This window comes from Passer domesticus, chromosome 8 (assembly GCF_036417665.1).
Source record: "Passer domesticus isolate bPasDom1 chromosome 8, bPasDom1.hap1, whole genome shotgun sequence".
Taxonomy (NCBI): Eukaryota; Metazoa; Chordata; class Aves; order Passeriformes; family Passeridae; genus Passer; species Passer domesticus.
Genome location: NC_087481.1, coordinates 56,561,038 through 56,573,374, shown reverse-complemented (window position 1 = coordinate 56,573,374; position 12,337 = coordinate 56,561,038). Strand labels below are relative to the sequence as shown.

The 12,337-nt window shown below is 41.9% G+C and overlaps 1 protein-coding gene across 11 annotated transcripts in view; it reads right to left on the bottom strand.

Annotated features, from left to right (window-relative positions):
• MKI67 (marker of proliferation Ki-67) overlaps positions 1–12,337 on the bottom strand; it is a 32,534-nt gene that overhangs the window by 7,147 nt on the left and 13,050 nt on the right. For 5 of the 11 annotated variants that reach the window (XM_064431597.1, XM_064431596.1, XM_064431599.1 and 2 more), the window contains 2 exons: positions 9,167–12,151; positions 7,650–8,506 (listed from right to left, as the gene is read on the bottom strand). In XM_064431597.1, coding sequence (XP_064287667.1) covers positions 8,373–8,506; positions 9,167–12,151 — 3,119 coding nt within the window. In that variant the 3' untranslated portion in view covers positions 7,650–8,372. Of the gene's footprint in view, positions 1–216; positions 234–1,430; positions 1,557–6,311; positions 6,596–7,649; positions 8,507–9,166; positions 12,152–12,337 lie in introns of those variants that run through there. The other 6 variants (XR_010367685.1, XR_010367686.1, XR_010367688.1 and 3 more) reach the window with 5 other exon arrangements.

The following is a 12,337-nucleotide window of genomic DNA, read 5'->3' as shown; positions in this document are numbered from 1 at the left end:
AAATAATTTCTAGTAAAGGCCACTCAGCCAGCACAATAGAAATTTATTTTGCATAGAATCACAGAATCGTTGAGGTTGGAAAAGACCTCAAAGATCATCAAATCCTACCATCAACACCTTGAAATAGTTCCTGAAAAAAAGACTGATTTTCACTGAAAAAGAATTTTCTGTCTTCATTCCCTAAGGCAAACTTGTTTCCTCTTCCCTCCCTGCTTCTCACAAGGGAATTGGTCCTTGGAAAACAAAAAAAAAGGACTTAGGAAAAGGGTTTTACTTTCAGAGAAAGTTCTTAACGTGCACTCAAATGACTTCTCTATTCCTACCTCACCTGGATCAACCCCCTGTGTTTATGGACAGGTGTGAGAGGGAGGAAAAGGCAATAAAATCCCAACAAACGTGGGGTTTGGGGCTGGAGTTTGGCAGGGACACGGGGAGGGGAGGCACAGGGGTAAACAAAGCAAGCCCAGGCTTTGCTTTTCACCCAGCAGCAGCAGCATTTAACCCCGGGCTTGAAAAGGAGGATGCTCACAAATACAGTGAAGTCATGTATTCAATTTTGCTCAACTACTGGTGTGAAATTTTAATCAAAAAAAAAACTAGAGAGCTCATTCAAAAAAGAAATTAGTGAAGAAAAAAAATTAAAAAAAAAAAACTTTGGTCGTCTCTCATCAGTGAAAACTGATTTAGTTATGCAAATTACTGCTATGAATATTAAACCACTGATGAAAGGTTTTTAATGAAGGGATCTTTTGTTTTGGAAATGCAAGGGTATATGCTTTAATTTCTTGCTAATTTACTGTTCTTTGATAATGTTCGCATTTTCCCCAAAGTGACTCCACTGATGGGTTTAATACTGTGAATAGAACTACAGGCCAACAATACTGGTTTTGACAAGCCTTCCCCTGTGTAACTATAGATCATGATTTGCAGCCCCTTATGCACAATTCTATTAGGGTGAATTTTGTCTACAGGGCTTTCCATGAAATGAATTCTCATTTTAATGTTAGCCTCCTGCAGTTTTTAATTTTTAATCTGTAATATGAAATTGCAAATTTTACAAACATCATTTGAAAAAGCCACTAGGACAGAACCGAATGCCAAAGTTTACATATTGCCTAATTAGACTGTTATGAGAAGCAGCTTATCAATGTCAAGCCAAAGATCATCAAAAAATCCAATTACTAATTTGAAAAACACATATATTTATAGGTTCATTTTGTTTAATTTGCATCCGATTAGCTTAATAATTGTTTAAAAATTGTATTAAGGTTAATAATTTGGGTTCAGTTAGCAACGCACCTGGGCTGCCCAAGTGGGTACCCCACCAAAAATAAAGCTCCATGGTGATCTTTTCCAGCAGAAAGCACAGAGAGCTCATTACTCAAATGACAAGGCAATTTTAAATATGAAAAGTTATTAAATCCACTCACAAGGCTGCTCCTTTTTCAGCTGGTACTGGTCAGGATTGCTCAGGGTGGGTTCTCCCAAACTTCCAGGAGGATTCACCTCGTTTGGATTTCAGTCCTGTCTCACCAGCCGAGGTCTGCTCCGAGATCCTAACAGGGAATTTGGACTTTTAAAAGTTGGCATTAGAGGGGAGCAGTGGTGGGCAAGGCAAAGGGGTTGATTCTCTTTAGGGTCAGTTTTAGTGCAAGCTCAGAGTGGACATTGCTAATCACAGCAAGGGACAGGTCTGGGAAATTGGTCTCCTGGCTGGACTCAAAGGTATTTTCCAACCTAAATGACTTTTTCCGACCCAAATTGGATCCTAAAAGACCTAAAGATCTTTCCCAACCTGAATGACTCTAGAATTCCATCAAACAGGTGTCACAGCCAACATCACTCCAGAATTTTTTCTCCTGGGAAGGTTCATCCCTCCCTGATGCTGTGTTGGTGAGGGCAGTGGTGTCCTGAGGAAACACGGCAGCTGTCCAAGGTGAACTGCTGTGCCCATGGCCAGAAGTGATCCTAGGGAGCAGCACAGCCACGGGCAGAGCCTGGGAAAGCTGTGCCAGCTGGGAAGGTGGGATGGGATGGTGGTGTCCATGTCCCTGCTCACTCAGAAGCCACCTCAGCCTTGGAACTCCCCAGCCAAACCCTGCCTGGGGTTCCTTCATTAAACCAGGCGTGGGGCTGAGCTTTGCCTGAGGACCAAGGCTTTCCCTTTAGTTAATGGGAAGGGGAGGCTTCTCCAGAGGGGGAACGGGAGCACCAAGCCCTGGAGGAACGGCGGGATCTTAGGAGGCAGCTCTCCAGATGATCAAATTAGTGCCTCTGCTGCCTAATTGGCACGGGGTGCACCAGCTAATGAACAAGGAGCAGTGCAACAAAGGAGGCACACGCTGGAAAGGGAGGAAAATGAGCCGGTGCTAATTGGTGGGCTTGACTTGGCTGGGATTAATCACACATTTTAACGGGAGGGCTACAAAGTGATGCCCACACCCCAAAAGGCACTGCAGGGCTGATTTGCACGTCTGTAATGAGCTGGGTTTTGGTAAGTTGACAGGATTTGGCTTCAAAATCAAAAAAAGCTGGTGGGTTTTCATCTGGTCCAGCACCTAAAAGTCTCAGCTTTAGTTTTAAACTTAGTTTCAGGCGTTGACTGAGGAGATGCTCTCAGTGGGTTCAATTAAAATGGATTTGGCCCTTTGCTTGCCTCGTGGATGATTTCTGATCTGCCTGACCCTCCTAGAGGGGTTTCTCATTTCCCATTATTTAAAAATAGGTCATTGAGAGTTTTAGGAACACATGCAAAATATTAATTACAAAGTTCAGCAGCACAGCTTTGGTCAGCTGCTGGGGTGTCTCCCCTCAAAGAAAAACAAGGATTTATGGCAGTGGGTTCTTGGGAGATTTGCAGGATAAATGCTCATAGGTGGTTGAGAAGAGCCCGGTCTAATCTAATTTACAGCTCTAATTAGCTGGTTTTTAGAAAAATCTGTTTGACCTTCTTGAGGGCAATGGAAGCTGCATCTTTACCCGGTATTCACAAACATTGCAATTTAAAATACCTCCAGAGCCACAAAACTGAGAGCATCAGATCCAGATGGAGATGCAGCTCCCTCTGGAAGGAGCAGAGGGGAAAATCAGGAGTTCATCCCTGTGCCACGCAGTAGCCACTAAGATTTTCTTACATTCTTCCACCAAGCAGCCTGGAAAACTCTCTAAATTGCACAAAATCCCAATTTTCCTTCCACATGTCCTAGAAAATGGGATCCTCTCACTGAAGGAAATTATTTTTTTTTTTTAGCTGAATATTAAGTATAAAAAGGTTCTACAAAAATTTCATGCTGACATAACTTACTTTATAATAATATTTCTATTAAAAAGCTAAATATTAACATTAAATTCATTTTTGAAATAAACATTTACTTAGAATTAAACAGAGAAAATTAGGAATAAGTTTCTACTTTTCAGATGGCTGCAAAGCTGTGCAGTCCTCTGATCTACCACAAATAGCAAAAATTAGTATTTTTCTGGAAACCATAAGTTTTTTTGTTTAATGAAAGACCTGCAATTTATTGTTAAGACGTTTCATATTCCACCAGAACACAAAACAACTCCAATCCAAAAATAATTGTGTCTGTCCAGGTTGAAATTTGAGTTTAAATTTGGGTTAAACTAGATTAAACTCTTCTTTCAAAGTGCTGCAGTTCACTTAGTCCAGGTCTCCTGGAGCTGGGAAATTTGTGTTGAGGGATTTGCATCAGCAGATTTTAAACTGCTCAAGTCAAAATAGGATTTTTTAATTCCTAAATGAACACTGAAGAGTGAAACTCCTCTCACACAGGTTTTGTTTCAAATATCCATCCAGTTTTAGGAGGGAAAACAAGCCATGAGGAATTTTCTGGCAAGATTCTTGTAACTTAATAAGATAAATTTTAAAATGTAGTAACTTTGTTCAGATAATTCTAATAGCAGCACTAAAAGTAGTGCTAAAAACACTGATTTGTTGCCAGTGTCTCTTCCCAATACACCGAGACACAGGAATATTTGCCTCAAAGTGCTTTGATTTCTTCTGGCTTTGGCTAAAAATATTTCCTGGGCAAGGTGATGCTGAATGATGCTGCTCAGAATCAGCAGTGAGTGGGTATTGAAGCATTTCTTTCATGGTTTTATGGCAACCCATCCTTAATTCCAAATTCTGGCTGCAGGTCTCTTGGGAAAACTGATATTTTCAGTGAAATACAATAGAAAGTTTTACTCTTTCTGCCATATGTTCTATAAAAGTTGTGGTTATCAAACTTTGGGATTACAAGGGTGTATTTTAGCCATGCCCAATCCTGCATTCTACTGGAATTTAAAAATCCTTACTGGAGAAAAAAAATAATCTGGAGAATTTCCTTAAATTCATTAAATAAAAAAGGGAAATTTGTAATGCTGAAGATCAGAACAGGATTGGGATTTTAGCTTTCAAATACACTGATTTTTCTCAATTTTCAGTGTTAATTGCTCGTCACAGACTGACAAATCCTAACCTACCTGCCACTCACAGAGCCACAAAAACATCAATATCTGCCCTGAGCACCATCACAAGTTCCCAGATGATCCCACACCCTGATATTTAATTTATAGCTGTTTTCATTACCTTTTTTAGTACTACAGAAGGGAAATTTACTTCAGGAGATGCTCCTCAAGTTTAGTTTATGCACAAATTCCAGCCTCTGCTGGCAAACCTGAGAATATTCACTAATTACGACTTTTGGAGTGGCAGGGAACCTCACACGGATTTTTTTCAAAAGGGTGGCAGTTCCCACTTGTCTCCACGATGGTTTTTTTTTTGTGACCTCCTCTGAGTACCAGCCATAAATTATATTCCAAAGGAGCAGGGAAGGAAGCTGGAGTGGGAATCTATGGAGACAACGTCCTCAAAGATCATCAATTACCTGCTCTCTGCTAATCTCTGAGAATTGCCTCCATCAGAGCCCAGCCTTTGGGAAATTACAGAAAATCCCAAAATTCTGGGGGTGTTTACAGCTCGGCTCCAAGGTTAACAACTGCTCTCCCAAAACAGAATCACACCTCTGGGTCAGGGCAGGGGAGGAATGCCATGGAAAAAGATAAATTAAAAGGTGCAAAATTCAAGGCAATGCGAGTTTTCTTTCCACGTTTCAGGTAATTAAGCAGCTTGTCTTGCTGTCAAGGAACTCTTTCAAGCCAAGAAGTCTGGAAGGAAATTGGGTATGAAAGAGACTGTCAGGAACAGGCAGGGCTGTGGCATTGATGGCAAGGCAGGGCTGAAATATTAAAATCCAGTTTTGCTGTCAGGAAGTTTTGAAGGTTTTGAAACTCTCCGTGACAATCAAGTTGATTTTTCAACCTTGTTTATGTAGAGGAAGCAGGAAGTCCATCTATTTTTAATAAGTGTGGAGATGAAATTTAGAGGATAGATGGAGGTCCCCACAGGGATCGGTGACAATTGACAGCACAGCAGTGACAATGCCATCAAAAGGAGGATCAAACCAAAACCTCTGGAAAAATAATGCTGCTGCTTAAATAATAAATACTCTGCAGGGATTTAAATGCCATGAGGAGGTGGCACTTGGGGACATGGGACAGTGGTGGCCTCAGAAGTGCTGGGGTTGGACTTGATGGTTTTGGAGAGCTTTTCCAACTTAAATGAGGTAAATATTATCAGGCAGCTCTCTATATTTACACAAAATTTAAAATGATCATTCTTCTTTACTACTCCCTCAAAGTCACTGGAGAAATTAGCTTTAAATAAATTCATAGACATAAAAATATATACATATATCTATACCCAGCAACTTGTAAATGCAAGAAAGAACCATGGATAACTAAGAGAAACCTCTGCTTCCTGATGTTGTGTCCCACTCCTTTTCTTCCTTCCTTAAGAAAATCATCTGCCCAGATTAAAAATCAAAGATTGACAATGCAGAAAGTTTGTGATGAAATTTTCCTACCATTTCCTTTTTTTCTTAAATTTGCACTGCTACACAACCAACAATGAAGATGTAACACTAGAGAAATCACAAAGATCATTTGGAAATTTTCCTCCAGGAAAGAGATTTGTTTCTTTGGCTGACCTCTCAGGTAAAAGATTTCTCAGCTCTCCTTCAGAATTATCTACCTTGAGGTAGATTTGCAGTTTCAAATTTTCTGAGTGGAAATGGAGCTGCCCATAAAACAAAACGCATCTTTATCAAATTTGAATCAACAGGAATTCATGTTAAATATCAGTTCAAAGAGCACAGAGTAGATCTCCTCTGGAAATGTCCTGGACAGTGAGCAAAGCCCTGGTCTGTGTCCCCACAACCAAATAAATACAATAAAATGCATCAGCCACCTACCTTCAACTCCTGATTTCCTGGCTGGCTGTAGAACATTCCCAAAAATGAAACATCACCTTCTGTGAGACTTCCACAATGAGCCTTTGCTTTGGGAATTCCCATCCTACCTGGTCCATTTCTTCACCAAACACATCTGGCCTTGCACACATCTCCACAGGAGATTACAGAAACTGGATCTAACTCTGGAGATCTCTCCAATTCCTACAAAAGCAGTGGGATAAATTCCTTAAGGAGAGATTGCCCAGGATTCCTTCTCAGACTCAAGACCAGCTCCAGTGAGGCACCTGGGAAAGTGGCAATGAGAGGAGACAATTCCTGATTTTTTAGTGCTAGAGAAGGAGAATTTACTTCAGGAGATGTTCCTCAAGTTTAGTTTATCCACAAATTCCATCTAGGGGAGAAACTCCAGCTCTGGAAGAGAATTGAGGCATTTAATCTGAGCTGAGCTTTTGTTAGATTTGAACTAGGACCAAACCCAAAAGTGACAGATCTGAGTGACTGGAGGAAAAAAACCAAACAACTCCTGAGAACCAGAAAAATATTCCTGTGGATCCCTGCATTTCCCAACTATGGCATTGCTAACACAGAGGAGGCAGTTTTAGGGGACATGGTAAAATTTTGCTTTCCTCTGAGATTTCAGGGTTAAAGTTTTAGGAATCTCATGACTGGGAAACAGGATTGAAAAAAAAAACAACAAACACAAAAACCCCAAATTAAACCTAAAGACCCCTCACCATAATATATTCCACTTCTCATATTTAACCATGTGAAGTTCAAGGGAAAATACCAGATTCTGCACCTGGGATGGAGCAACCCTGGATGTATGGACAGACTGGAATTTTCACACTAGGATGAAGTAATTAAATTTAAAAAAGTACATTATAATTCAATAAAAACCCTCTGTGGATATGGGTACAGCACATTCCACATGATAAAAAACAAACAAACAAAAAATCCAGCCTAAATTTTAAAAAAACCCATAAATTTTATATCAGATCTGAGGTTTGGAGTCTTGGGGGTCTTTTCCAACCTGAACAATTCCAATTCCAAATGCTCTGCTGCAGAAACATCCCCAACTCCTCACACACCACATAAACAGAGGATTTTAATTCAGGTCTAAAAACTGCACACAAGTTTGATGCCCAGGCTGAATTTTCAGTTTCTGCATTTAAGAAGCCCCCAGCTTACAAATTGAAGACAAATTATCTGTAAAAAATCCTAAAAACTCTGTCTGCAAAGCACATTAACCAGAGAGGATCAACCTTAGAAATGAACTTGTAAGTCAGCAGCAATTACATACTTAAGGATTCTTAAAACCAAAAAACCACACAAGTCCCAAATTGTTTACAAGTTTAATGACTTCAAAAGCTGCACTTTTCAATACAAATTTAATTCTCTTTTAAAAAACTTATTAAAAATTTAGCATAATATTTCTGCTAATACAACTATTTTTTAAAAAAAGAGAATATTTACAGAACTCCAATGAAAAATAAAACTTAAGCGTAGGAAAATTTCAGCAGAAAGTAGCTTTAGCTGGCAGTAATATGGCTTCCTGATTGCTGTACTGATCAACAGGAAAAAGGGAGAAACACTGGTAGAACAAAATGTAATTTATGTTTGCATCTTTACACAAGCACCCCATGGTTTAGGAACCACCACACGTTGGCAAAGCTACTAAAGAAATATCTACTTCCTATCTTATCTACATTAAGAAGTATATTTTGTAAAGTAACCATGTAATTACCAGAAATCTTAGCTTAAAATCAGAGTGCAAATCTGTGGGGGGATGGAATATAAGGTCATGTTACCCCTGAGGAGTTGCAGCTGTACCAACTACCAAAGATTAAGAACAAGCCACAGCACAACCAAGAAGAGAGAGGTTGGCTGGGCTGAGGAGGAAATTGGAGTTTGTTGGCTGTGCTGTGAAGAGCTGCCTATGAGAAATCACCCAGAAGGAAAGAAAGCTTTACAATAAGATAGCAACACAAATCAATTCACATTAAAAAACCTGTAATTGGAATTACTGAACTGATTTAAAAACTGGTTCTGGGACTCTTAAGGCTATTTCCTTGTTCTTGTGCTGGATCTTGTCCTCCTCTCCATCCCTCCAGTGGTCTGAGCTGCCCTTGCATCCTCTTCTCCAAGTTTAGTTTTGTTTCTTCTTCCTCTTTGGACAGACCCATTTTCATCATTCCCTAATTGCACATGGAAAAAATGTCAATTTGTATCATCAATCAAACATTTCCCACAAAATTCCATCCTCACCTACATTATTTTGAAAGGAAATGTCCCCCATGACAACATTTCCAAGATTACATCTGAATTCAACAAACCAGACACCAACCCCACAATTCTGCACATCCAATATCCTTTAAGTTGGATCCCTGAGGATTTACAGCTATTTCTGAAAGTAGGTTAACATTAATGAGAGCACCAAAACCAATTAGCTGCCATTTTAGCTAAAATTCCTTCCACTGATATGCAAAACTAAAACAGAACCAACACCAAAGTCCTGCAAAAATGAAAACAGAGCAAGTTTTATGGCAGGAAATTCCTTCCTGTAGCACTAAAAAGTTGCTGCCATTTCTATCTCAAAGCATTCATTTGATAATATTTTCTAATTGGGAGTTTCTAAGTCAAGCTGAAAACTCCAGGGAATATTTTAGGAGACAGCAGGAGCAGGGCAGTGATTGTCCCCCTGCACTGGGCACTGGGGAGGCACCTCCAGTGCTGTGCCCAGTTTGGGTCCCTCAGCTCAGGAGGGACGTGGAGGGGCTGGGATCTTGGATCTTTTCCATCAGCAGCCCCAGAGCTCTGCACACAATTGTTGTGGAGAAAGCCAAGCCTTGCCTCACCTGATCTGAACCTTTTGGGTGCCACGTCCTCTGCTGGCAGCTGGCACTTCCTTCTGCGAGAGGAGGGGGCTGCCTGTGGAGCAGGGTCACCCTCCTGGCCCTCTCCAGACTGATTCTCTTCAGAACCAGGGGGTGCTCCACTCAAATCCTGAGCTCCCCGAGTGTTGCCATTTCCTGGCAAGTCACTGCTTTTATGGGGAGAAGAAGTAGCTGCTTCTGACACCTCCACCTTCCTCCTATTGTTTCTCAACTGCCTTGTTCTCCCCTGGCATGGATTATTTTCTGGAGATGCATCTTCACTTTCTTTAAGAACCCTCTTTTGACCTCTGCCTCTGGGTGGGTTGGGTTTTCCCCTGAGAGAAGTGGAAATTGTTTCTTCAGAAGTGGAAAAAGTTGTTTTCTTCCTGCTCACTCTTGATGGATTTTCATTTGCAGGTGGAGCTATGTCCAAAAGTTTACTTTTTTCTTCAGGAATTCTGTCTTTACCATCTTCTGGCAAACCCTGAAGTGAGGTGGGACTAAGAGCCACTGAAGTGGTTGCTTGCTTCGAGCTCCCTTTTACAAGCTCTGTATTTTCTTGGGAAGAATTGTCCAAATTCTGTTTAGCTTCCATATTGTTATTTTTTCTACCACTTTGCTTTGACAGGACCTGGTTTCCCTGAATAGAACTTTTGGCTTCTACCAAGGGGGCAATTTCCTTCCTCCTGCCTCTTCTCAGTTGATTTTCTTTTCCAGATGAATCACAAGTTTCTACGGGAACATTCTGCTTTTCTTTGGGAGCTTCTTCTCCATCACCTGCCGGCAACCCGCGCTTCCCTCGAAGAGAGATGGAATTGGTTGTGTGTGATGCCAGAGCAGTTTCTTTCCTCCTGCTCCTTCCTGCTGGCTTCTCCTTTGCACAGGACACTGCTTCCAAAGGCACACTTTGCTCTTCCTGAGTACCCTCATCTTTAGTCTCTGACAAGCCGCATTTTCCCTGGAGAGGACTTGAACTTCTTGCCTCTGCTGCCGGACCCATCTTTTTCCTTCTGTCCCTTGCTGCTGCATTCACTTTTGGCTGTAAAGTTTTATTAATCAGAGCTGGATTTTCCTCTTCTCTCTCTGCCATCTGTTTAGCACCACCTTCCAGCAGCCTACGTCTCGTTCTGACAGAAGGAGATCTGCTCTGTGATGCTGCAGCCACCTCGCGTCTCCTGCCCCGCCTCGGTGGATTGTCCCCTGCTGAAGAGGGAGCAGCTTCCAAAGCTGATCCTGGTTCTTGTACAACAGCCTCATCTTTCCTGTGATCTGCACTTAACGTTTGTTTTTCCACCAAGGCAGGACTAGCTTTCTGTGGGGTAGAATCAAGTTGCTTTCTCCTGCCCCTCCTTCCCTGTGAAGGAGGATTTTCGGAACTCTCATGTTGGTTATCTTTGGCAGTCATCCCTTCATCACCCTCAGCTAAACTTTTTCCTTCTACTGATTTGGAACTGCCTTCTTCAAGCTGAAAATTAACTTTTTTACCTCTTCCTCTTCTACACATCCCTGCATTTCTTTGTGCTGGATTGCCCTGCAGGGTTTCAGTTTGCTTTTCTTGAAGTATTCCCCGTTCATTTCTCGTCCTCCTCTGACTGCCCTGAGCAGGACTGGCACCGCCTGCAGCAGGGACTGATGGGGCACCTGGGCTGGCCTGCTCCTTCCTGCCTGGGGCTGCGCTGACACAAACAGAGCCCACGGAATCCTGGAGAGAAGATTCATCCACTTCTGTTTCTGAATTAAGTTTGGGAGCAGTTGGTTTTCGGCTGTTCACATTTTCAGTAAATTCCTCAGCTTCTTGCTCCAAAGAGTCTTTTTTGCCTCTCCTGTTTCTCGTCCTCTTTGCTTCCATGTTCTGAGCACTGACTGGCATTTTGTTTGTCTCTGCAGAAGGTGACTCTGCCTTTAATCTTGGAGCTGCCTCTGTTGTATTTTCCTGAGCATTTTCTGTTTCACATCCCTGCGATCCTTTCATCTCATTTTCCACGTGGGATTGCATTTCAGCATCAGTTTCAGTTGATGTTACCTCAGTTTGCTGAATGTTTTGTGTATTTTCAAGCACGACCCCACAAGTGTCTGCTTTTATTTCAGCTGAGTGCTTTCTGTTTCTAGTACTTCTAAGAGATTTAACTCTTCTCTCTGCTGCCTTTAGTTCAAGTTTAGTGCCATTTTCAGATTCTTGTGCTGTGGCAGCCTCAGGAGCTTTGTCACAAGCCTGTTCCTGTCTTTGTGAAACCTTTGGGGATGGGTCTTTACGAAGCTTTTTGGCTGCTCTGTGAAGGTCTCCTGGAGAAGCTGCTTCACCTTGGTCATTCCTTGCTCGTCTCCCTCTTCTTGGCAGAATCACTGGTTCTGTGCTCTCCACTCCTCTGCGCCTCCTCCTTGGTGACAGGAGCACTTCTTCACAGTCCTCTATCCCACTGTCAGTACCTTTGCTATCAGGATTATTTGAACCTGTTTGCAGCTGACAGATTTCACTCTGAATGTTTCCCAGTCCTGTCTTTGTGCCTGGATCATCTTCAGTTTCACTGATGCCACAGTCCTGCAAACTCTGTTTGGTATTTGCAGGTGCTTTTTGTAGCACTGAGGAATCTTCAACACAAGACTCCAGATTTTCATTTTGATGTTTTAACTCCCTCAGCTCTTTCCTTTTACCTCTCCCTGGTCTCTGAGTAGCTCCAGGTGGTTTCACAATGTCAAGCCCTTCCTGATCAGGACACTTTGGAACAACTTCTTGTACACAACGCTTTGTCCTCCTTCCTCTTCCCTTGTTTTCAGGTGTGATCACTCCCATCTCCTCTTGGGTGTCAGGACTCTGCAAATCCTTTAAACTCACACCATTTTCACTTGGTTTTGTTGCAGCAGGAGGTACAGCTCTCCTGCCCCTTCTGGGTCTCTGGGTAGGCTGCTCTTCCCCAGATGAGTCCTTCTGTTGGGAATCTTCACCTTGGGAAACTTTTCCTTTCTCTTCTAGAACAGGGTAAAGAGCACAAACAAAAATTAGACATGCTGTGCCTGATCAAAGTATCTGTGTATTTCCATTTTCCTCACAGAGGCATCTTGCTCAAACAAATCATAGAATAAATAAAGAAATATTTAACCAATCCCTACCATTTAAGGCCAGGCCTCTGACTGAAGTTCCTTGATTTACTTGGA